The sequence below is a fragment of the Lampetra planeri genome, chromosome 39 (assembly GCF_965212315.1).
Source record: "Lampetra planeri chromosome 39, kcLamPlan1.2.h2, whole genome shotgun sequence".
NCBI lineage: Eukaryota > Metazoa > Chordata > Hyperoartia > Petromyzontiformes > Petromyzontidae > Lampetra > Lampetra planeri.
In genome coordinates this window covers 445,201-471,664 of record NC_136145.1, presented here as the reverse complement: position 1 = coordinate 471,664, position 26,464 = coordinate 445,201, and the positions used below count along the sequence as shown (strand labels likewise).

General features: G+C 58.3%; 1 protein-coding gene across 5 annotated transcripts; it reads left to right on the top strand.

Annotated features, from left to right (window-relative positions):
* CDC42SE2 (CDC42 small effector 2) lies at positions 1 to 24,202 on the top strand. Of its 5 annotated transcripts, none has more exons than XM_078612461.1 (6): positions 113 to 628; positions 4,602 to 4,727; positions 10,187 to 10,640; positions 13,190 to 13,294; positions 15,007 to 15,207; positions 19,014 to 24,202. In XM_078612461.1, exons 3-5 carry the CDS (start codon positions 10,587 to 10,589, stop codon positions 15,112 to 15,114), a joined length of 267 nt encoding a protein of 88 aa, XP_078468587.1. In that variant the 5' UTR covers positions 113 to 628; positions 4,602 to 4,727; positions 10,187 to 10,586; the 3' UTR covers positions 15,115 to 15,207; positions 19,014 to 24,202. The 5 variants fall into 5 exon arrangements, with proteins under 5 accessions (XP_078468590.1, XP_078468587.1, XP_078468588.1 ...); XM_078612463.1 differs by lacking the exon at positions 113 to 628 and adding an exon at positions 3,516 to 4,368; XM_078612464.1 differs by lacking the exons at positions 113 to 628; positions 4,602 to 4,727 and adding an exon at positions 1 to 106.
* Positions 24,203 to 26,464: the final 2,262 nt, after the last annotated feature.

The window sequence follows — 26,464 nt, the reverse complement described above, 5'->3', positions numbered from 1 at the left end:
ACTCGCCCCAATCCGCACTCGCACGGAAGTGTCAACACAGACCCGTCGTGTCTTGGGCAACAACAGCAACAACAGCAGCAACAGCAACAACAACACGCCTTCACAGGTTCAATAACTCGCTGTACCACGCCGCGTGTGTGTACGGCGCTGTGTGTGGCTGTGTGTGTGGCTGTGTGTGTGTGTGACTGTGTGTGTGGCTGTGTGTGGGAGCGTGTGTGTGTGGCTGTGTGTGTGTGACTGTGTGTGTGTGTGACTGTGTGTGTGTGTGACTGTGTGTGTGTGGGACTGTGTGTGTGTGGGACTGTGTGTGTGTGGGACTGTGTGTGTGTGGGACTGTGTGTGTGTGGGACTGTGTGTGGGACTGTGGCTGGACTCAAGACCAACCGGAGGGATCGAGGTAGTTTTGTGTTTTTATGTTCTCGTTTGAGTTACCGCGACAACGATCAGCATCTTTGGCGCCACCGTCCTCCACATCACCATCACCACCAACATCACCACCAACATCACCATAACCACCACCATCACCACCAACATCACCACCAACATCACCACCATCACCACCACCACCACACTCCCTCCTCGCCATTCCTCGCAGACTGCAAGCTCGCGAGCTTCCTTCTCCAGTCCCGTGAGTACAGTGCGAGGTGGCACAGTCGTCGTGTGCGAGGGCTCGGATCGTGGTGCTGGTTGAGATGCCCGGGGCAGGGGGGGGACGAGGAGACTCCGAGACGCCATCATCACCATCACCACCATCATCACCATCACCACCATCATCACCACCATCACCAACATCATCACCAACATCATCACCACCATCATCACCACCATCACCAACATCATCACCAACATCATCACCACCATCACCAACATCATCACCACCATCACCACCACCATCATCACCAACATCATCACCACCATCACCACCATCACCACCATCATCATCACCAACATCACCATCATCACCACCATCGCCACCATCACCATCATCACCATCATCACCAACATCACCACCATCACCACCATCATCATCACCACCATCACCACCATCACCACCATCACCAACATCATCACCACCATCACCAACATCATCACCACCATTATCATCACCAACATCATCACCAACATCATCACCACCATCACCACCATCATCACCATCATCACCACCATCACCACCATCATCACCACCATCACCAACATCATCACCACCATCACCAACATCATCACCACCATCACCAACATCATCACCACCATCACCACCATCATCACCAACATCATCACCACCATCACCACCATCACCAACATCATCATCACCATCACCACCATCACCAACATCATCACCACCATCACCACCATCATCACCATCACCAACATCATCACCACCATCACCATCATCACCACCATCATCACCACCATCACCACCATCACCAACATCATCACCACCATCACCAACATCATCACCACCATCACCAACATCATCACCACCATCATCACCACCATCACCAACATCATCACCACCATCACCACCACCATCACCACCATCACCAACATCATCACCACCATCACCATCACCACCATCACCACCACCATCACCACCACCATCAACACCACCATCACCATCATCAGCACCACCATCACCACCACCACCATCGTCGTCGTCAATGTCATCAGCGGCGGCGTCGTGAGCAGAGACGCACAGCAGCCGCGACACATCACTGGCGGACACTCACGCCCGCGTCAATCTCCTGCCTCGTCTCTGTTTGACTTCTTCCCGCGAGCCGCACTGGGAGTTGCACATCGCTTCGGCAGTGCTGGTTCTTGGTTCTTCTACTCGAGCTTTTCTCGGGATCGGTTTCGACATTCGCTGTCTCATCAGCAGCATTGGTTCAGCACAGCGACCTCACTGTCGCATTGCCCTGCGGCTCGAGGAAGCTGCCCTTTGACCCCTTCTCACGAACTCGCAACGCCAAGGGGTCGCGAGTTCGAGTCGCGGTCTCCTTGCCACTGCCCAGAACTCCGCGTTAGAGGCCGGCGGGGTTAGAGGCCGGCGGTGTTAGATTCTGGTGAACACCCCCGTGGGAAGGGACACTGCCTGGGAGTTGTTTGTAGGTTCGGGTTGTAACGAAAGGAGCGGTCATGATGGTGGCAGCACACACGCGCTTTCTCGAACCCCGCCTGTGCTGTACTATGGAGTGCTGTTGCCATATGTGGCCGGGTCCCCCCCCCCCCCGCGTTCTCCGGTTTCCTCCCACAGGGCCGTTGCCCGAAACGTCATGCGTTCATTTGAAGTCCACAACCTAGTGGTATTGACACGGAGCGTGTTGAGGTTTGTTGTTGTTGTTGGTTATTAGTCATTCATAGAATTGGCCAAACATCCCAACGTAGCAGGACCCTATTGAGAAAAATGGTCACGAGAGGCTTTCTGGGTAATTAAGACATGTTCCGCTATACTGTTATTAAGAAGGCTTCTGCCGAGCGATGGGTAATACCCACCGGGGCCAAACTGCCAGAGGGAAACACTCGGTCCTGCTGTGTCCCGCTTTGTCCCGCTGCGCCCACGTTTGCCAGTGACGTTCTGCAGTCCTGGCGCGACCGCGGCGATGATCCTTGAGCGTGCCGGCTCCGGGGGCCGCCGGCTCGGGCGGCCACGGCGGAGCGGTCACCCCTCCTCTGGGCAAAGGCCGTCGAACCGCACCCCCACCCCCCTCCACCCCCGCCCCCCGCCCCCGTCGTCTCGCCTGAACGCAGCTGGCTGTGCCGATAATCCTCGGGGTCGTCGATAACCTTCCCCTGCCCCTTCTCCCCCGTTCCTCCCCCGTTCCTCCCCCCTCGCGGCAGCGTCGCCGCGGTCGCCGCATGGTCTGCGGTGACCACGCGGCGGCCGAACGGTGCGGGACGCGGCAGCGGAGACGCGGGGCGGCCCCGACGTGCCCCCCCCCCCCCGACGTGCCCCCCCCCCCGACGTGCCCCCCCCCCCGACGTGCCCCCCCCCCGACGTGCCCCCCCCCCCGACGTGCCCCCCCCCCCCGCCCGGTGCCAAATCTTGGCTGCCGCCGTGCGAGAATTAAACGCGGACCGCCGGTTTCGTAGCACGGTGCGCCCACCGCTGCGCCACCGCTCCCCTGCACCGACCCCTTCGGCCACCGGGCCGGCGGCAATGCAAGGAAGCGATTCTAGAATGGAACCGCGATGTGGAATCTCGACAAAGTTGTGGCATTGTCGCGAGGGGGAGGGGGGAGGGGTGAGGGTGAGGTGGTGGGCAGAGGGTGAGGAGGGAGAGGGCGCTGGGTGGGGGGTGGCCCCGCTGTGCTGCGTCAGCAAAGTCACCTTCACGGAGCCCTCCCTCCACCGCGACGAATACAACTTCTTCTTGCGCAACCACATCAGCCCAACGGCTTTCTGGGAGTGCACCATTTCATCGGCGTTGGTTCAACGCAAGCGAACCTCCTCACGGGTTTCGACACGCAGTGTCTCAACATCGGTGGGGTCAGGCGGCGCTTGGATTGATTCTGGTAACCTGCCAGATGGTACACGGGGAAGGATGCGCCTCGTTTCTTGTTTTAAAGATATGGGCGCTCTTTAAGTTCGGCATTCTCGAACGCGGAACGCAAAGTAATCGTGGCCTCAACTTAACCCCCTGAAATGGGGCTTGAGATGTCTCCTCCAGTCTCGTGTGTGGATTTACGGAACCAGCTCCGCACGGCTCTGCTGAGAGAGTTGTTTGGTAAATACCGTGTCTTGCCAACGACACGTGTTACAGAGAGGACAGAGCGAGTGGTGGCGCAACGGTCGGCGTGCCGCACGGGAAGCCTGCCTCCCCCAAGTTCAATTTTCGCATCGGTGAAGTATGGTCAAACAACCCCGATGACTGTCTCGGTGCGGGAAGGCCTTCAGCCACGGGTGGATTGACTGAAGGACTCTTAAACTCTTGCGAATGTTTCTCTTCGCGTTTGTCAATTCTATCCGTGCGGCGCTTTCGCCGTACAGTGGGAAGCGTGTGAGTTCCAATACCCGGTTGGTTGTTCGGTTTGAGCAATCGTCTTCTCCGTGGCCGATAAATTATTAAGTTCCGCTTCGTGGGAAGTCATCGGCGGGTTGCTGTCAGCTGCACGTCCTCGCCATAGAAACGTGGAAGTTCCAAAGTTGGCTCGGTGGCAGGAGCGGTGAACAGCGTAAAAAGTGCCAGGCAAGGCGGGTGCGGGCAAGGAAATTACTTTGACCTTTTAAAAATTTCAGCACTGCTGTTATTCCAACGGAGCTCTTTCAGGAAGCTGAACGTTTGGAAACGGGCAACGGAGCCACGTCGAGACGGATCGTCACATCGCAGCGCCCTGATGGATGGTGGCGGTGTGGAGAGGACTTGATCCAGCAGTGGGTAGACCTTCGCCCGTGGTGGTGGTGGTGATGATGATGGCGATGTCGGGAGCGGACCCGCGATCGGCTGCTTGCGGTCACGCGTTTTATACATCTTACAATCCACTTTCAGTTCCTTACATCAAGTTTATCCACCTGACGGAAATTCAACACTGGATTCTTGTAATCCATCAGTGCGGAGGTGTGGGTGTTACCCGTCGTCGCATGTGTGCTGGGTTTTCGTTTTCCAGCTGCTCGGATCACCTTGCACGTGCCGAGACGCCGTCGAGTGGAATCGGGAAAACACCCGGCCGCGTGACCCCTCGTGACCCCTTGTGACAAGCAGCGCTAGGACCCCCCTTGGCCGTCCTCCCTGGGTAACTAAGACCATTGCGTATGGACGTATTGGGCGGTACGCGGCAAATAAAAACAGGAGTGGGGTGGGAGGGGGTGGGGTGGAGAAAGGTGGCTGTGGCTGCCGTCGGTCACATTTGAAAATGCCGAGGGGGGTTCACGGAGGGGGCAGTGGGTGGGCGGTGAGGAACAATGCCCCATTGTCCCCGCGGTGTCGGGGGCATTGTTCGCCCACCCGCTCGCCCGCTCGCTCGCGGGGGACAGGCCCACGCAGGCCGCGTCTCGCGTGGGCCTGTCGCAGCTCCAGCCCCTAATCGCTCGCTGTGCGTCGCTCGACCCCCTCCAGTTAGACCTCGTCACGCAGCGCTCCTCCGCCTCTCCTCGCAACTCCCCCCTCGCCTCCCCCCTCGCCTCCCCCCCTCCCCGTCTGTGCCCGGGTGGGGGGGGGGTCTCATTGTTGCTGCCGTCTGTCAGTCGATCGATCATCGAGTCGGTCGGTCAATGAGTCGCTCGCTCGTTGCGCGAGTCGGTCAAATCGGGCGGTGGATCGGTAAGCGAGTGAGTCGCTCGGGCAGCGAGTTGGACACTTCGTGAGACAGTCAGTGAGCCGCTCGCCACTCCCGGTGCCTCGTGACTCGCGAGCGACACGGACGCGGGAGCAGTGCTCGGAACCCGCGACCGCTCGCTCCGGCGTCGCGCGTTGAGCGGTGACCTCCGTCCGCTGCGACGCAGACGCCGTGCGGCGACCGCTGGTTTGAAACGTGGCCACGATTTTGCAGCGCAGCCGTGGATTCTTATGTCCATCTGTGCCGAGCTTTGGAGTGTCACCGCCTCGTGTACAGCGCCGGGTTTTCTCCGCGTCTCCTCTCTAAACGGAACCAAACCGATGGAATTCACGGCCAAAACGTATGTACAGTACATTGAACTTCTTTCACACCGTACGTAGCCAACCGTGCAAATGGGAGGTGTAGCGGGACCCTCCTGAGAAAGAGTCTCGAGACTCGGAAAGGCTTGCGCATGTAATTAAAGAGCATTGTTCTTACCATAGTAGTAGTATCATTATGATTATTATTGATGAATGCGTCAGCTGCCTGCGAGTCTGTGTGATTTCGCGGCGTGCCGACGCTGGTGTAGCCGCACTGCTGAGCAAGCGGTCGAGAGGTTTTGCAGCAGCAGCAGCAGCTACTGAGACGGACCGTGTCCAGGGTTGAGGGTTCGGGGTCAGGGTCAAGCGTCGACAGGGCAGGGCCTCCTCTTTGGTGACTGCCGAGACTTAAAGGTCGCCGTTGCGTTCGCGTGTAGCTTATCGGCCAAACAATCGGCAGCAGAATTTGCGTCATAATTTGGATTTGTATGGCGTCTAAATGTAACCCTGCCTCGAGCGACTGCAATTTGCTTTGTCATATTTTTTTTTTAAAGATACATTCTTTTTCTCATTTCTCAACTTCACTCCCGACCGTGCTGTCGGCAGTCGTGTCACGAGGCGCGTCTTAGAGACGGGCCCGTGGGGAACTCCGTAACTCTGTCACTTTGTGACCCCGTGACTCTGTGACCACGTGACCCCGTGACTCCGTGACCCTGTGACTTTGACTCCATGACTTTGTGACCCCGTGACTCCGTGACCACATGACCCTGTGACCCTGTGACTTTGACTCCATGACTCTGTGACCCCGTGACTCCGTGACCACGTGACCACGTGACCCTGTGACTTTGACTCCGTAACTCTGTGACTCTGTGACTCCGTCAAACCCGCAAAGCCGAGCCAGGAGCAGCGCTCTCGCACGCGCTCTGCTAGGCAGACAGGTCCACACCGCATGGCACTCACACCAAAGATTTGTAATTCCTAGCGCTGGTGGTTTATAGGGGTTTTGTTTAGCTGGGGGGTTGTAATGGCGGTGGCTCGGCTGCTGTGCACGTGGCTCCCTGTAACCCAGCACTGTGGAGGCAGCAGCAGCAGCAGCGAGGGGTCGGTGGATCACCGCAACGATGTTGTGAAATCCCTTCACCGTGGGCGTCGAGGTGGAGCCGTTCCCTGGCTCGCCAGGAGAAGGCGGCACAGCACAGCTGTGGTCTCCTCCACCTGTTCCGTCTGGACGGGATCGAGTGTTGCCTCCTCGCACGCGTGGGGTTTTCTCTGGCCGCTCCGTTCTCCTCCCACAGTGTAAGCGCTCGTTGATTTGGCCGATAACACCTTCGTATGTAGAGGATCGCAGAGCTTGGACAATCGTCGGTAGTGCCGATTCACCCGCGGAGCTGCCGCCTTCTTGCTCACCTGCAGTTCCTCGTCGCGCCTCTGAGCCCCGTGGAGAGCCAGGAGCGAGTCGAGTACAGCGGTGGTGGCAGCGTTACAATTTGACGTCATCATCATCACCATTAATGTTTCACCGACTTATGTGGCAAAACCAAATTGGTGGCCGGGCCCGGGACGATCAACCCGCCCGCCGCTCGTTTGAACTCGTTGGCGCCCGTTGGCCGAAACCCGGAGTCGCAACCGGGACCTCGGCGGTGGCGGCTCGGGCAGCCTGACCTCTGAACCGCGGCGGCGGAGGTGGGGGGGGGGATGCTTCATCCAGCAGTGGATTGATCATGGCTGATGCTGATTTACCGGACAGACCGCAGAAGGGATTGAATTGCATCCACCCACACACCCACCCACACACCCATACCCACACACCCACCCATACCCACACACCCATACCCACACACCCACCCATACCCACACACCCACCCATACCCACACACCCACCCATACCCACACACCCACACACCCACACACCCACCCATACCCACACACCCATACCCACACACCCATACCCACCCACCCATACCCACACACACACCCATACCCACACACCCATACCCACACACCCACCCACCCATACCCACACATCCACACACCCACACACCCATACCCACACACCCACCCACACACACACCCATACCCACACACCCACCCATACCCACCCACCCATACCCACACACCCACCCATACCCACCCACACACCCACCCATACCCACACCCATACCCACCTACCACCATAACTACCCATACCCAACAATACCCACCCACACTCACCGACCCACCCCCACCCACCGACACCCACCCACCTGCGTGTTTGGCACCACTGTGGCAGTGGAACGTGACTTTTGCGGGACATTCTGTCTCTGCGTTTGGTGACGGTCGGTCGGCCTCGGCCCCCCTCTCCCGCGCGTCCTTCTCCGCTAGCGCCGCTCACCCAACGCTGTCTCCCGGGGCCATCGCTCCCCCCCCCCATTAGGATCTTGGCAATGCGTTCGCATTTCATCGCTGCCTGCGGTTTCTACCTCGAGCCTTCAGGTTGCTAAAACATGCGTGGCCCTCGCTGCCCGTGCACTTTGTGTATTTATTGTCGCCCCCGGGCCGCGTGGTGAGACTGAGCGCTTCGAGCGCCTGCAGCTCCGAGCGGCGCTCGCTCCACAGACCCTCCGAGACGACACGCCACTCTCCCCCCCCCCCCCCCCGTGTTTAGTAACAGAATCAGAATGAGCTACAAATCTCTTCTTCACAGATGTCCAATCGGGGCACGGGGCAACGACTCGCGGCCACCTCGCCCAAAACAACTCCCCGATTATTATCCCTCGATGACTCCAAATCCCCTTCTCGCCCCCTCTCCCTTCCCCGTCACAAACTCTTCCCGACTACCCGGCCCATTCATCATCACGCTTGCCCATCATTAACAGCTCACTGTCACGTTCGTCATCGTTTATTTCACGTATCATCAACGTATTCATCACACGCTGCAATCCTTCTCATCAGCTCGTCTCATCCCATCGCACTATACTTGCTCTAAAAATAGTTAATTCTCTGTTCAGAGCCTTATTGCATGCGCTATATCAACTGAAGTTGAAGATAAGATCTCCATAAACGGCTTAACTGGCCAGACAAATGGTCGCTTTTATAGTTCCGTCCCGTCGTGTAAAATTGACGGGCTTGGTAGTGACGAGTCTGTGGTGTGTGGGACACTGCGTCTGTGGGGGAGCGGTGGGGGAGTGGTGGGGGAGCGGTGGGGGAGCGGTGGGGGAGCGGTGGGGGAGCGGTGGGGGAGCGGTGGGGGAGCGGTTAGCGCTGCACCCCGCTACCAACCCGACGAGCCGAGTTCGATTCCCGCTCACGGTCAACACCGGTGACGATTATCTGGACCGGTAGTGGGCCTCCCCTAGGTCGACTGGGCGTTAAATGAATATATTTGGTGCATTGTGTAAATAACAGCGCTGGGAAGACAAAGGCGGCTGGGTGTAATTTTGGCCACCACCCCCCTTCCTCATGTGCGCGCCGACCATCATCGGTGCTCGCCAACAGCACTTGCCCCTACAGCCTGTTAAGGCTGTCTGGGGGATCTTTGTCTTCGTTCTGTAAGCATGCGTCTGCGAGTTTAGCACGAAGGCTTTCGCGACAAATGTCATCACGGAAGTGTCTGTGAGTTCGGCGAGTGGCTGTACGTTGTAGTTTGTTTACTACATGAGCGGAATAGAATATCTAAACCTGTCACGGGCCTCCCCTAGGTCGACTCAACATTAAATGCGTAGCTTGTACAGTACGCAGACAACACCGCTGGGGAGACAAAGAGGGCCGGGTATGGCTCTGGCCACGCGGCGGCAGCCTTAATAGGTGCTCACTAACAGCACTCGTCCCTGTAGTGTGTAAGGCTAGACGCGGCTATATTTGTCTCTCGCCACAAACACGCCCTCCGTGTGTGTGTGTGCGCTTGTATGAGCCTCACGCGCTCAGTCCTCCACCCATGTTGAGGACTCCAGCCACTGACTGTCACATCCACGCTGCGTCCACCGCACCGCGTTCAGTCGACACTGCAGGTCACAACAACTCGCTCGCTCACTCACCAACTCACACACTCGCTCACTCACCTACTCACACACTCGCTCACTCACCTACTCACACACTCGCTCACTCACCTACTCACACACTCACCTACTCACACACTCGCTCACTCACCTACTCACACACTCACCTACTCACACACTCGCTCACTCACCTACTCACACACTCACCTACTCACACACTCGCTCACTCACCTACTCACACACTCACCTACTCACACACTCGCTCACTCACCTACTCACACACTCACCTACTCACACACTCGCTCATACGCTCACTTGCTGAATCGCCACACTGCCGGCCACTGCTCCACTGTGGAACTGCCTGCTCCCATCATCATCACCGCCTCTATCCCCCCTGTCTATTACAACAATGATGGTGCTGTTTGTTGCTGGCCGTTTGAAGTGTCGCTCCCTTGGTGCCTGTGATTTTAGAAGACACACACACAACGTGTGTATATATATACATACACACGTTGTGTGTATGTATATATATACATACACACACGTTGTGTGTATGTATATATATACACACGTTGTGTGTATGTATATATATAAATATTTGCTTCTTCTCCTCTGATTTGTATTTGCTCTGCTTTCTCCCCAGGGCCATCGCTTTCACACCGCGGTGGGTGCGGCTGTCACCGGCCTGGAACTCACAAAACCTCCTCGGTGCCGCCTGAAGCGTCCGTCACCGCACGAGGGTGCGGCGGTAGCGGCGGTAGCGGCGGCAGTAACGGCGGTGGCGGCGGTGACGGCGGTGGCGGCGGTTCGGTGATCGGCGGCTCTCAAGGACGGACCGAGAGAGACCCGGCCGGTGGCCACGCACGCCGGCGGCCTCCCAGCGCTGCCCTTTGACCCGGCCCTCCCTTTAACCTGCGCGGGCGGCTTGGGGCAGCGCCTGCCGCCAGCGTCTCCCCTGCCGCGTTCGGCCTCCGCAACACCGCCCGCCCGCCCGCCCTGCCCCCCCCCTCCCCTGCCTGCGTGCCCCCCAGCCCGGCACGACGATGAGTGAGTTCTGGCTCTGCTTCAACTGCTGCGTGGCGGAGCAGCCGCAGCCGGTGAGTTACTCGTCACGAGTACACCGCGTGGATCGTTGATGCGCGCGAGTATCTGCGTGTGTATGTGTGTGTGTGTCTGTGTGTGTGTCTGTGCGTCTTTGTGTGTCTGTGTGTCTTTGTTTTTGTGTGTGTGTCTGTGTGTCTTTGTGTGTCTTTGTGTATCTTTGTGTGTCTGTGTGCATCTCTGTGTGTTTGTGTGTATCTGTGTGGTGTGTGTGTCTGTGTGGTGTGTACGGTGTGGAGGAGCGGTAGTGTAGTGGTTAGCGCTCCGTGTGTGCGAGTGTTCACTAACAGCACTCACAGCACTTTCCCCAACAGTCTGGTCAAGCTATACGGGGGATTTGTTGTATTTGTGTGTGGGGAGCGGTGGCGCAGCGGTTAGCGCACTGTGTGTGTGTGGGGAGCGGTGGTGCAGTGGTTAGCGCACTGTGGGTGTGTGTGTGAGGAGCGGTGGTGCAGTGGTTAGCGCACTGTGTGTGTGTGGGGAGTGGTGGTGCAGCGGTTAGCGCACTGTGTGTGTGTGGGGAGCGGTGGCGCAGTGGTTAGCGCATTGTGTGTGTGTGTGGGGAGCGGTGGCGCAGTGGTTAGCGCACTGCTCTGGACCCGGCACCGAGCCGCAACCAACATCGGTGACGAACACTTGAACCGGTCCTGCGCCTCCCCCTAGGTCGACTCGGCCTCAAATGATTACCCGGTGCCTTGTTTAAAAACATCGGCTCACCGTGCCGTTGGTAACATGACCTCTTCGTGAGTCAACCCGGCGTTAATAGGTGCGCAGGAACTTTCCCCAACTCTGTGGCTGGCTCTAAGGCTATACGGGGGATCTTTGTCTTGTGCGTGTGTTGGCGTTGGTGGGAGTGGTGGCGCAGCGGTCGGGATATTCGATTACAAACCTTTGGACCCGACTCCGACCGCCGAGTCTGATGCACGCGACCAGAAGCGATTTGTGTGTTAGCCTGCCCCGTGCCCCCCGGGGCGGCAGGGATCATCTGCTCGCTCGCGGCGCTTGCTCGATGGCGTCGAGAGCCGTCCGAGCGGTAACGAGGGTTGCGCGCGATGGATTCTCACCGCGCGCCTTTCGCCCGCCCCGCTATCGGAGTGGGGGGGGGGAGCGACGTTGCCACGTAGTTTGACCTCCAATTTCGTGCCAAATTCGAACCGCGACACCGGCGCGCAATAACGCCACCGGAGCTTCCGACGAACGCCGCGGACCGGGACGGAAAACAGTCTAAGATGAGAGCGCCGCCACCGAAGTGTTAACCAGGGCGGCCGCGGAGCGCGTACCGCGAACCCCCGGCCGCGTCACCGCCCCGGCACGAGCGGCCGCAGCCAACCCGCCCGGCCCTGCGTTGCGTCTGCCGTGTCCTCCAGCGAGAATTTTGAATTCTTTGTGTTTTTTTTCGTTCTGCCTGCCAGCGTAACGACGATAGATCCTCCCGGGCGTGAATTCCGCAACGCCCACGAACGCCGTGAACGTGGTTTCTTCGTTGTAGACCCCCCCCCTCCCCACTCTCTCTCCACGTTCCCTGGTCGCTGGGACGCTGCGCCGGGCGAGGCCCAGCGCCGAGGCTTCCCTGCGGCGCTCCGTGTTGACCGCTCCTCCCTGCGAGGGATTCCGTGTCCGTCCATTGTGTCGCGAACCCGCAGGGCTGTAGAGCTCCAGCGAGGCTTTGCGCCGGTATTGGAGCTTGCAAACTGGAAATAATAATAATGATTATAGAATAATCCCATCGTAATAATATTTGCATTCACACGGCACCACTTGCTAAAATGCCTCAGCAACTCTTAAGCGCCGTCCATCCCATTTCTTCTCAAGAATTTGAAGGGTACCCTTTAGCGTCCACTGCGAAGTGGCCAGTCGCGTATCTGTAGCGAGTCTGCACCGCCGTATTAACCAGGGCGGCCGACCGGAATCGAACCGCGAACCTCGTGCGCTGTGTGCCGTAGCACGCGGCGGAAATACTGTTACCTGCCGGGCCGCGTCACCGCCGGTCCATCGATCGCGATTCCCGCGATTCCCACGATCGCGATGCTCGCGTCGGAAGAGTTTGAGCGACGACCGACGGCTGGCGATGTCTGCGATCCGTACGTCCCCGTGACGTGCGCGGTGATCGAGCGTGCGCGGCAGCAGGGCGCACGGGGACAGAATAAACGAGAAACTACACGAGCGTGGCAGTGGAAATTGGAGATTGAACACCCGTTGAGTAGTGATGATAATGATGATGAGTTTAGGACATCTCGCGTAGGTGGGATGTGCTCGGCCAAGTCACGTTCTGAGCTCTCGCACCTTGGTGGCACTCGCAGGACGTTCCGAGGGACAGGCCGACGATGTGAATGGCTGAGTGGGTGAGCGAGCAGGCGGGTGAGTGAGTGACCGGGAGGGTGGACGAGTGGGTGAGTGTGCGTATGAGTGGGTGATTGAGTGGGTTAGTGGGCGGGTGAGCTACGAGCCGTGGCCGGTGGTTCCACCGGCGGTGCCGCCCTCGCGTCCTTTGTGTCCGCGTCGTGACGCTCGCCGTCGCTTTGTGTTTTCATTCGGCGGCGCGCAGAAGCGGCGGCGGCGAATCGACCGCTCCATGATCGGCGAGCCGACCAACTTCGTGCACACGGCGCACGTGGGCTCGGGGGACATGTACAACGGGGGCAACACCTCGGTACGCACACACGCACACACACGCACACACACGCACGCACACACGCACACACACGCACACACACGCACACACGCACACACCCACACGCACACACACGCACCCACACGCACGCGCACACACGCGCACACACGGACATGCACACGCACACACACGCACACACGCACAAGCACGCACGCACACGCATGCACACGCATGCACACACACGCACCCACACGCACCCACACGCACACACACGCATGCACACGCACCCACACGCACCCACACGCACACACGCATGCACACGCACACACATACGGACATGCACATGCACACACATGCACACGGACATGCACACACACACATACGGACATGCACGTATGCAGATGCACAAAAGACAAAGAACCTCCGTATAGCCTTAACAGACTGTTGGGGCGAATGCTGTTTGCGAGCACACGAGGGGGTGGGTGGCCAGCACCACGCCCGGCCGCCTTTGTCTCCCCAGTGGCGTGGGGTGTTAAACACCCCACGCCAGGCGCTACATTTACGGCTGATGCGAGCTCGGGAAGTCCCAGATGTCGCACTGCCACGCAAGCATGCACCTGCATGGACTTGTCCACACACCAGCATTTAATCATTCTCAAACACACACAAAGATCAAGTCCCCCCCCCCCGCCCATATAGCCTACACAGGTGGTTGGGACAAGCGCTGTTAGCGAGTAGCACTCATTTAGGCCGGCACAGCACGCGGGGGGATGGTGTGGCCGCCACCACGCCCGGCCGCCTTTGTCTCCGTCATTTGGTCACGAGCGGGAATAGAACTTCAGCGCGTCGGGTTTATAGCGCATGTCACTAACCGCCGCCGCACTACCACTCCCCCTAGATACATACCTACACACGCGTGCACACACATCTGTACACACACACACACACGCTGCAAACCTTGACTGTGACTGTTGGAATGTTTAACGCGCGCGTAACCACATTTCTCAAAATTACAAACTCCACCCTGCAGTCGTTTGGCAAAGTGTTGATGAACGCAAAGTTCGACTGCGCCCCTCACCCAGAGGAGCAAAGTCCACAACCCACTCTCTCTCAACAACCGCATCCACTCCTCCCGCTCAGTGAAGTCCGTTCTGCCAGCAGGGGCATTATTAGCAAGCTCTCGCAGGACTGCGCCTTGTACGATACTCTCAGTCCGATATGCGGGGCGGACTATAGGGACTCGAACCCGTTTCAAGCTGCACTGCATCATGGGTACTCTCCCATAATGCTCCACTGCATCGTGGGTACTCTCCCATAATGCTTCACTGCATCGTGGGTACTCTCCCATAATGCTTCACTGCATCATTAGTACTCTCCCATAATGCTTCACTGCATCGTGGGTACTCTCCCATAATGCTTCACTGCATCGTGGGTACTCCCATAATGCTTCACTGCATCATTGGTACTCTCCCATAATGCTTCACTGCATCGTGGGTACTCTCCCATAATGCCATGCTGTATCATGGGTACTCTCCCATAATGCTTCACTGCATCGTGGGTACTCTCCCATAATGCTTCACTGCATCATTGGTACTCTCCCATAATGCTTCACTGCATCGTGGGTACTCTCCCATAATGCCATGCTGTATCATGGGTACTCTCCCATAATGCTTCACTGCATCGTGGGTTTTCTCCCACAATGCCTCACTGAGGATGTTGACCTTTGCCCCCCCTTGCGTGGCCCCCCTCAGGGCGGGATGATCCAGCAGCAGATGCAGTCCAAGGGCGGCTACGGGAACGGGCGGCCGGCGAGTGACCCCCCCTCAGGGCCCCCGCTCGTCGACACCAAGGCGGGATAGCGGTCGCCACCGCCCCCCCCCCCTCCCACTGGACCCAGCGGCAGCCCCCCCCCCCCCACCCGCTGGGTCTCCGCGAGCCACGTCCCCCGCGGAGTGAGTATCGCACGCAACCGCCACCTGCGGCGTCGTCATCGCTGTCCCCGTTGACCATCGTCGTCATCAATACCATCGGCATCATCATCGTTGCTAATGCTATGATCATCATCATAATGTTCATTGTTATCACTATCATCATCGTCATCATCATCGTCCCTATCATTGTTATCATTATCATCATTTTCATCGTTATCATAAGTGTATTGCCATCATTGTCATTATTGTCACCATAATCATGATTATCACCTCTTATCATCGCTATCATCGTCGTTGTCATCATCGTCACGTTCCTCCTCGGTGAGCTCGGCGAGGTCGGTGTGGGCGAGTGGCGCCGTGACGTCGCCAGTGGCTCGCTCCGCACGGTCCCCTGACTCGCTCCGCACGTCCCCTGACTCACTCTGCACGGTCCCCTGGCTCGTGCCGGTCGGCGCTCCGACGTGGCAGAGCCATCGCCCATGGCCCTGCAGGCGAGGCCGGGGTGGCAGCGCCGTCCTAGCGCTTGTGCCTGGGCCCCATTCCTGACTCGGGCCCCTTTCTCCGTGGAGTCTGTGTGTTCTCTCTCTCCCCCGCAATTCTGCATGGATTTTCTCGGCCTTCTCCGGTTTCTTCCCGTAGCTAAAAGAGACCCCATATCATGCAACGGGTATTGGCCAAACGTCCCCCAATGTATGTACGTATATACGGTGAACTTATGTCGCGCCGTACGTAGCCACCCGGTGCTAATCGGAGGTGCGTAGCCAACCGTGCGGTGCCGAAACGTTACCCCCCTTGCCCCCCCCCCCCCCACGATTACTTCGTGAGAGTTACACGTGGCCAGCGGTCATCGCCCCCTGCTCGCAGACTTGACGCCCGATTGCAGGCCAGGTGCCCGAGTCACCTTACGGCGCGGGGGGGGGGGGGGGCAGCTGCCGCCGGGGGCGCCCCTTTCAGAGTCGGTCGAGACGGGCGCGCGTGAAGCGGGGGGGGGGGGGGGGCGGGGGGGTGCGGCGCTACCGACCACAAAGTAAATAAGCCGGATGCTTCGTCTCCCTCTCGCTGTGCCCTCCGTCCTCGCGGCTAAAGTGCAAAAGTATTTCTCGCGCAACGCATCGGTGCCCCCACGGCCTTCTGGGAGTGCCATAATGTAGTTAATTAATTGATTGTATTTATGGGAGATGTATTTTTTTTATTTTGAACCAAACCCCCCCCCCCCCCCCAAAAACCAGGCTGGAACAATGTTGCTTATTTATTGACTTGCTCCATACGCTTGCCTGCGCTGCCACGCGCGGCCCGCCGTTCGGATTAGATCGCGGTCGCAGCAGCCGTGCGGCGCCGCGATTGCCGCGAGCCGTGCCGTCGTTACACAACAACGCCACGGCCTGCCGCCCCCGTGACCCTCCCGCCCCACCACCACCACAACAACTAATAAACCAACCCCCCTAGTCCCCCCCCCCCGAAACACACCAGCCCCCCCACCACAACAACAACTACTCCCCTCCCACCCCAGTCACCCCCGACTCAGAGAGAGAGAGACTGGAGAGAGAGAGAGAGACTAGGGAGAGAGAGAGAGAGACGCAAGAGAGAGAAAGAGAGACCGAGCGAGTGACGGAGCAAGTGAGAGAGCGAGTGACGGAGCAAGTGAGAGGGCGAGTGAGCGAGGGTTGATATATTGCTGAAGCGCTCTTGCTGTGCCTGAACAATCTCGACACAAACAACCACTCGTGACGCTCTTAATAATAATCGCTTTATTAATTTAAATTTTCAGCCGTTTGGGGAGGGGGACCCCGTTTAGCTTCGCGCGCGGAATCGTCATGCGGAGAATGTAACCGCAGCGTGACGGCAAAACAGCCCAGGCAGCCCCCCCCCCCCGAAAGGGAAAACAGAAGTGGGGCCAACACTGCGCCCAGCCACTAGGATTGTGCGTGGAGTTGCGCAGAGACGCGCAGAGATGTGCAGAGATGCAGAGAGACGCACAGAGACGCAGAGACACACAGAGATGCACAAAGAGATGCAGAGACGCACAGAGAGATGCAGAGACGCACAGAGACATGCAGAGATGCAGAGATGTGCAGAGACGCACAGAGACGCACAGAGAGATGCAGAGACACACAGAGATGCAGAGACGCACAGAGATGCACAGAGACACACAGAGACACACAGAGACAGAGATGCACAGAGACACACAGAGACACACAGAGACAGAGATGTGCAGCATCCTGAGCAGCTCGTGGCGGCGAGCCCGAGCACGGAGCCGGCACCACCGAGAGCCTGAGTTCAAATCCAGGATCCAGCCACTGCCCTTGGTTAAATGGCGGTCCTCAAGCGAGTTCATTGGCCCAGCCCGGTCGCCAGTGACATTTTATTTCGTACTCAATTTGTCTAAATGCCAGCTCGGAGAATGAAAGAGACGCGGGTGCCACGCGACGAACGGTCCTCTCATCGCGGGGGCCGGTGCTGCCCCCTACTGTGTGCGGAGCGAAGTTTCAGCACGGAGAAGGGACCTCGGAGGCAGCTCTGTGATGTCCACTTCCGCGGGGACGTCCTCCTGCACGAAGGGTCGTGATGATGATTGCTTGTGTTGCAATCGAAACGTCGCGAGAATTTTATTGTTTTATTTTTATTATTTCCCTTCTACGTGACTTTAACGCTAGAACCAAAAAAATGAATCCCTGCAGTCACGAAAGCTTTAAATCGAAATTTAAACTGAACTATTTACACGATTTTTTGCATTATTTTGCCAGGAAATGCCCCACTGAGCTGTGTAGCTCTTCTTCAGAAGCGACCTGCCCATCACAAATGAGAGCTCAACGAAGTGGATTAGCATCATCATCATCATCAAGTGGACATTTAATGCAGCCAAATACTCTGAACGCCATGATGTTGATTCTAAATGTGGAGGGAAAAACCGGAGAACCCCGACAGAAATCCATGTAACCACGGGGAGGACACGCAAACTCCGGATATACAGCAGGCATCAGGGTCAGGATCGAACCCACGACCTCTCGTATACCAGGCGAGGAAGTTAACATCTCCCAGCCACCGTTGCACCCCCCAATACCAGAGATCCCAGACGAAACCCAACGTGCAAGCAAGGGGGGTGGGGGGGGGGTGCGGGGGGGGGGGGTGCGGGGGGGGGGGGGCTGGGGGAGGGGGCGGGGCTGGGGGGGGACACTGGGCACTGCCGTCTCCTCAGCACACCTGGCAGCCCCACGCCGACTACAACACCTGGCAAGCCCTGGTGGCGGTGATGGTGGCGGTGGTCACATAGAGATTTGCGCATTTGTTCAGCGCAGTTGGTGGGCGCAGGCCCCAAAGGCCGAAAACGTCAAGTGGCCAGCAATGAGCAGCACCGCCGTTCTAATAGATAGGAGTGGATGGACGCGTGAGTTGAAGCGAGCGAGGTTTTTGCCGTTAAGAGAGCTTTGGGGTCATGGTGGGAGAAGTGAGGTGACCTGCAGTGTGGTGGGTGGGTGGGTGGGTGAGTGGGTGGGTGGGTGAGTGGGTGAGTGGGTGGGTGAGTGAGTGGGTGAGTGGGTGGGTGGGTGAGTGGGTGGGTGAGTGAGTGGGTGAGTGGGTGGGTGGGTGAGTGGGTGGGTGGGTGGGTGGGTGGGTGAGTGGGTGGGTGGGTGGGTGGGTGGGTGGGTGGGTGAGTGGGTGGGTGGGTGGGTGAGTGGGTGGGTGGGTGGGTGGGTGAGTGGGTGGGTGAGTGGGTGGGTGGGTGAGTGGGTGGGTGAGTGGGTGAGTGGGTGGGTGAGTGGGTGGGTGAGTGGGTGAGTTGTTGTCTGATGGTTGAACGCACTTCTCTTGTTACATCTCTCTCGCAGGTTCCCCGTTTAGCTCGTGTGGACGTGTCCGCGTGTCCGCGTGTCCGTGCACGCGCCCTTCCCTGCGCTCCGCCGACTCGGGCCCCTCCGGACTCGCCGGCAATGGGCACCGGACGAGATCTCACTCGGAGGGATCGTCAGCAGTGGCGGCGCGGAGTGAGCGCCGGCGCACTCGGCCGCTCGTGGCTGGCGCCGCTCTCCCCTTGGCTCTCTCGGGACGGAGAGAGGCAGAGGACGGAGAGAGGGAACGGACGACGACGAGAGCGAGCGCCCGCCCGGCGGTTACGATCGGCAACACGCGACGGACGAGTCGGCGCCACCTCCCACCGCCGCTGACACGGCACCACGAATCCTGCGGGCGGCGCAGGCCGGGCGGCTCGCCACACAGCGCAGATGCCACCGAATTGGAGCCGGCACCGTTCTGCCGGAGGCGGCCGGTAGAACGGTGCCGGGGGAGAGCACAACGACGAGCGTGCGCCGTCGCTCGTTCAACCGACGGCGCACGAAGCGAGAACAAAAGTCCGAACCAAGAACAAAAGCTTATTTTTCTTACTTTGTAAATTAAAGTTATTGCTTTGAGGTTGTTCCGCGGAGGGAGGGAGGGAGTGAGAGACCGTGGAGTCGAAGCCAGGATTTTGGGGGCCTGGGCTGTGACACGCGCTCGGGGGCAGCTGCCCGCCTGCCCGCTCGCGGCGATCAACTCGGCGCACGCTGCTGCCACCGCACGGCACTTTCTGTCCGCGTTGCCTCCTGCCGCGTGCGCGCCGCCACGAGGGCGGCCCCCACGAGCCGGCCGACATCGATCAAAACAAAATCTCGGCGATGACGGCGACGAAACGCACACAAAGTGGGGACAACAAGCGGCGGGGCGCGCGGTGCCGCGCCGCGCGCTCCCCCCGGCCGTTCGAAGACTGGCGAGCGCACCAACGAACAAAGTCGACGAGGCGATGGGATGGACGGACGATCGAGCTCGGCTCTGCGCCGCCCCTGGACGCCCGGTCGTGACGTCGCCACCGGCCCTCGCCCGGAGATTCGGACGCCGCAGACAGAGATTGGACTGACGGGGTCGCGCTCTCGTCGGCGGGCGGTGACCGTGTCCTGCTGTGCGCTTGTGGACGTGCGTGTCCATCCATTCATCCGTGCGCGTGTCTGTAGACCAGGAGGTGGAGAACCTCGTACTCGCTGAGGGCCGAATGGGACAAAATTACAATTAGTGGGCCACACGTTTAACACTCTGGCCACTTCTATCGCTGCGGGAGGCCCCTGCGGAGACATATGTTTCAAGAATCAAGTTGAATTTGTTGAACCGGGTTGAGAACTCAAGGGACCAGGGTAGAAGTCTAAATTAGCAAGAGTGACTGAGCCGGGTCTCTAGAATCACAAAAGCAATAACATTCAAAAACTTGGCAGAACAATGAAACAAATAGGCATCGGAGCAAAAACAAACAAAATACAAATCGGAGCACAAGCAACTGCGCTACAGACGAAATCAACAAACAGTCACGCGAACACGATGAACATCGCATTATAAATACATTTTCCAGTCACGAAAATTGACACGGCCCGAATTACTTTCACAAACCGTCCAGAGTACAGTCGGGTTTCATCCGCGACTCGGCGCGTTGTCGCCACGTAAAAAAATATCCTCCCCTCTAGTCCACGATCAGCGTGGCTAAGAGGTTCCTTGGCAGGGGTGGACAAACATCGTTTGTGGGCCTCCCGAGCGACGGTGGCGGTGGGAGGCCTCGTGTGGCCGTGGGCTACCGTGTGAGATGAGGCGGCAGGCCGCATCTGGGTCGCGTCTGGGCCGCGTCTGGGCCACGTCTGGTCCGTTTCTGGGCCGCGCTGCAGTCGGTTTAACCCCGAGGCGGTCGGTTTAACCCCGAGGCGGTCGGTTTAACCCCGCGGCGCGGCGGTCACTCGGAACTTGCTCCGTCTTGTTTTTGCAAACCGATTTCTCCACCGATGTTGGAACGTATTCATTCATTATATAGCTCATTCACTGAAATGTCACCATCCCCTACTGCCCCCATAGCGTATTTGCGCCTGCCACATGCTCGCGTGTGCGTCTTCATCATCGCACGTCACGGGGTACAGTGACAAAGACACGCGCACACACACACACACACCGCGACGCGTGCGTGTGTGTGCGTCACTGCCGCCCTGGCGCAGGCGGCCCCTCTGGGTGGCCCCGCTCGCTGGGGACGAGTGGTGGACAGCGGTCAGTACAACATTTGGTGTGTGCCGAGACTGGTGTAAATTCCACGGTGCCGTGGCAGGGACCAGTCTCCCCGTAAGACACCGGCCGTTGACGTCGCTCTTAAGTGGTGCAGCCGCTGGTCAGCGGTGCTCGTTTTACCGACCCTGGACGACGACGACGGTGATGATGGTAATGATTTTAACCTCGGCTGGGATTTTAACTCGTGACCTCAGACATGGAGAGAGAGCCCTCTAGGGCAGGGGTCGGCAACCAAAATAACAAGAAGAGCCATTTCTTTCCAATTCGGTACAAAATTCAGTATTTCAAGAGCCGCAATGCATCTGAGTACATACTGTACATACGTACATATCGTCAAGAAGCAGCCCGTAAAGAGCCGCATGCGGCTCCGGAGCCGTAGGCTGCCGACCCCTGCCCTAGGGGCTCAACGGCGGCCATTCCAGCCATGTACGATCGACGCTCGGCGGTGCAGAGCATCACCGCTCATTTACCCAGAGGGCAATCCTCGCCGTTCCTTCAGCGGGGCTTCTTCATTGAGATGCTTGGCCATGAATCCCATTGGTGATGAGCGCTTGGCATCGTGCCGGGAGGAGACCCCGGAACGAACACCTCGAGCGGGAGACGCTCGCCACTGCACGCCTACGACACCTCGCAAGCCTCCTCGGTGCAGGCAGTCCACCCATCCAAGTGACTAACCTGGGCTCTCAAAAAAAGTCCTCCTCAGTTTACGATAGATATTTTACCAGGTCGGGCGGACACATTCCGGTAATGGCCCATAAAAGGCAATTCAAGTCGACGCACTGTGTACACTTTATCGGCAGCGGGCCAGTTGCGGTGCGTTTCGTCCACGTCGCCCGCGCGTGGACCACGTGTGCGGGGCCCCATCGTCGCTCGGTTTCCCCGTGTCGCACGCTCGCCCGGGGAGTGCTCGCGCCGCGCGACGCACGTGGTGACTTCAACGCACCCCGGTGGCCGTCGCGAGGGCTCGTTGAGCCACGCGATGGCTCGGGGAACAACCAATTCCCACCCCCGACCCTCACCCCATCTCCACCACCACCCATCACAACCACCACCCCCACCCAGGTGAGTGGCTGGACGCCACGCGGTGCGATCACAACCCAGCGCCACTCACGCGTCTTAATTCTCGTGGTCTGGGGAAACGTTGTCTTAATGATGACGAATCAAGTATTATTATTGTTGTTTGTTTATTATTGTTGCTGTCGTAAGATTATTTGAGTGGTGTATGCGCTCTCAAAATGATTATTTTGCACTGATGTCGCATGAAAGTCCGTGTGTCTGTGCGTGCGTACGTGAGTGCGCGTGTGTGTGTGTGGGGAGCGGCAGTGTCGCGGTTAGCGCTACGCTGCGCTACAAACCTGGCTACCCAAGTTCGATTTCCGCTCACGGGGCAACACCCGTGTGACGATTGTCTGGACCAGTCCCGGGCGTGCGAACGTCGCCACTGCGGAGGCAAATGCGGCCGTGTGCGGTGATGGCCACCCACAACCTCGTGTCAGCCCCAACAGGGGGACACGGGGTGATGGCCACCCATACTCTCGTGTCAGCCCCAACAGGGGGACACGGGGTGATGGCCACCAACACCCTCGTGTCAGCCCCAACAGGGGGACACGGGGTGATGGCCACCAACACCCTCGTGTCAGCCCCAACAGGGGACACGAGGGTGATGGCCACCCACACCCTCGTGTGCCACACAGGGGGACACGGGGTGATGGCCACCCACACCCTCGTGTCAGCCCCAACAGCCCCTCGAGGCGACACGGGGGACACGGGGGACACGGGGGACACGGGGGGTCTGTGCGCGTGTCGGGGTCCCGATCCTCTCGCCCCGGGCCCTGGGACCCTCCCCCCGGGTCCCGCTCTGCCTCAAAGGCCGCCCCCCCCCCCCAACCCCACGGTGGGGGCCGCTGGCCACACCGCCCCCTCTTGGGAGCCGTGCCAAGCTCCCTAAGAGGTGCTCGCTAACAAAGCGCGTGGAAAGAAACAATTCCAGGAGGTGTGGGAACGACCCGTCGGTGTCGATTCTCTTGAACGTGTTCCCCCCCAACCCTCCCTCCCTCCCCCACCGCCAACGAAGCAATTCCATTGGTTATCATTGTTCTTACCCCGTTCATAGATTTCTATTTTACCGATTTGTATTTTTTTTAAAGCAACGGAAGAAAAAAATTATTCATAACGCGTGGAAAGTGGGGGGGGGCGGGGGGGGCTTCGATCTTTGCAACGATTTGGGCAGAAGTGTCGCCGTCGCCGTCGCCGCAATTGTGCCGTGGAGCGAACTTGGCACTGGACTCGAACTGGCCGTGGGACCCACCCCAGTGCCGACCTCGGGACCGAGATCGGTACCGGACCCAAGGTAGCAGCATCTTTGGCGGCACCCCCCCCCCCCCCCACTTTTTATTTTATTTTATTTATACGGCGAGCAAAGAGCGACATGGACTCGATGACGGCGGCTCATTTCAAAAACGTCCCCGACGTCGTTTTCACCCTCGGACCGCGGCGTAGGAATTGCGCGGAGACGCTTGAAGGTGACTGGCCACGTGCGGCTTGACGAGGGATGAATCTCGATTTGAAGCTTTCGTGACTGCAGGAATCCAAACTGTTTGCTTCTCTCGGTAAAGTCGCGTAGGTTAGAAAATTAATAGATCACGACGTTTCGATTGCAACACAAGCAAAGAAATGTTCTTGCTGTGGTTTTCCCACCTGATGATGATTGCTTGTGTTGCAATCGAAACGTCGTGATTTATTTTATTTTCTACCTACGTGGCTTTACCGAAACAACCAAAGAGTTTGGGACAACGGATGAGCTGAGACACCTAGCCCGGCGCTACGGAGTGAAAGGGGGAAGTCGTTGACTTGTCTGCCGTGGAGGTGTGATGGTGAGACATCTTTTTGTTGTTTAATGAATACCAAATTAAATCCATTAAACGCCGTCTCCCAGTGTCGGTGACTTGAAGTTTTAGTTGTCAAATTTTGTTTTCTCACCAATCGTTGAGTCAAGTCCTCCCCACCACCTCCCCAGGTCGTGCCGCTCTCGGGAGAGAGCCGGGGAGAGTCCTGCGGGAACCCTCGGCAGGCAGAGCGCGGCCCCCGCCACAAGCGGACACATCGCGAAGCGACCCGTCTGAGACGCCCTGGCCCCTCCGGCGACATCTGCCACCCCCCCCCCCCCAGTCTGCGCGGCGGCGGCGTGACGTCGCCGTGACGGTCGCAGGCCGGGGAGCGAACCCGGCGGCGTGGACAACGGCACGACGCGGCATTGTCCTCACGCGGTTGGCTACGTACGGTGCAGAAGACGTTCAGCACACACGCATAACTAAGATCCCCGTGTCGCCTTAACAGACTTTTGGGTAAGTGCTGTTAGCGAGCAGCACCTATAAAGGCTGCCGGCACTGTGGCACGCGAGGGGGTGGGTGGCCAGCACCACGCCCGGCCGCCTTTGCCTCCCAAGTGGCCATTTTTTACACATCGCGCCAGGTACTCATTTGAGGCTGAGTCGACCTAGGGGGGGGCCCAGGACCGGATAGATAATTGTCACTGGTGTTGGACGTGAGCGGGAATCGAACTCGGGCCACCGGATTCGTAGCGCAGTGCGCTAACCGCTACGTCACCGCTTTTCAAAAAAGATAAAGATCCCCCGTATAGCCTTAACATACTGTTGAGGCAAGTAATGTTAGCGAGTAGCACCTATAAAGTGTTCCCACCAATTACACACAACAACCGTCTTTCGCCACGAAGTGGCAGTGACATCACCACGGCGCTAGTGCCAGGCTATGTGCACGTTGAGGCCACGTGAAGTGTCGAACGCCCGCTGGCAGGTCACGGGGCAGACCCAGGTTCCACGGGTCAGCTGACAGAGATGACCGAGATGACTGGCTGATGCACCACCTGTGCGCCCTACTGTGCCAACTTGCTGTGCTTTAGCCATCCGGCGCTCCGCTCGTTGTTGGTGAAAGGTGTGACACTGCAGGTTACTTTTTGATGGAATTAAAGGGCGATTTGTGATCGCGGGCCACTGAGGCAGATTCCATCTTCTCAGCAACCCGCGACCACCACCCATCCTTGCAGCGCCTCGCAGCTCTCCAAACCTCCGAGAGAAGGCTGCAGTAAGCCTCCTCATTCTCTGACGTGGGATGATGTAGACGATGAGAGTGGGCCTGTCGCTTTTTCTCAGCCAGCCTGAACACCTCCTCTGTCAGCCAGGGTCTCTGGGGAGGTCTGGACCGTGTACCCAAGGCAGCCCGTTGCAGCTACATGACCCGCAATCCTAAACCTCGCCCATTTCCCCTCGATATCAGGAGGAGTAGGGGACGATGCCAACCCCAGCTGGAAGTGATGATGAAATTCTCGCTTGTAACTTTCATCAGCTCGCTGAGACCATATCACTATGGGTTTGAATTGGGTCTTGGGTGAACACCTACCACTGGAGTGGAATAATGGCAGGCGCATCTTACAGATGACAAGTCGATGGTCAGTGGGCAGATCAGCTCCACGGAAGGTTCTGGTGTCAAGGACATGGGCCGCATCCGCTGGTCCGTAACTATGTAGTTCAGCAGCTGTTCTTACTTGGACCCAGCATGCATCCATGATTTTGTGTGGATGTGCCGATGCCGGAACAGTGTGTTCGTAATTACAAGCCCATGGGCTGCACAAAAATCTAGCAGCCTCCTTACCGTTGTTATTGAGCTGATCTGGCCCGTGCCTTCCAATCCCAAATGGGGTTTGGCCAGGAGACGTCATGGACGCCTGTCCCCCCGGGGCCTCCGGCACAACCTTCATTCGATTTGTATTCCGTGGTTTCGTGGTACTTGGATTGAAGGTGGTGAGGGGTTACCAGCCCCTCACACCCGTCCAGAGCCCCCTTTGGCCGCGGTGGTGGCTACAAACACCACGAGGGGAATGGACAATCTAAGTTTGTCCTCCCCCCATGGCACTGCTGCTCACCACAGCGGTGCCGTCCGGCACCAACGAGGAGGTAGGGGTTGTTTTTTCAGACAATTACAAAAGACAAAGATCCCCCGTGTAGCCTGTGACATACTGTAGGGGCAAGTGATGTTAGCGAGCACCTCAGACAATTACACATACACGTATTTTTTCATCAGTTTTTTCTCCGCATTTATTGAACATCATGCCAAGTTAGTGGGACAACTTCCGTCACGAATGGACGTCGCTCGTGTAAAACTTCCGGCGAAGGGGATGGCACCGCGGCCCTCCCGTA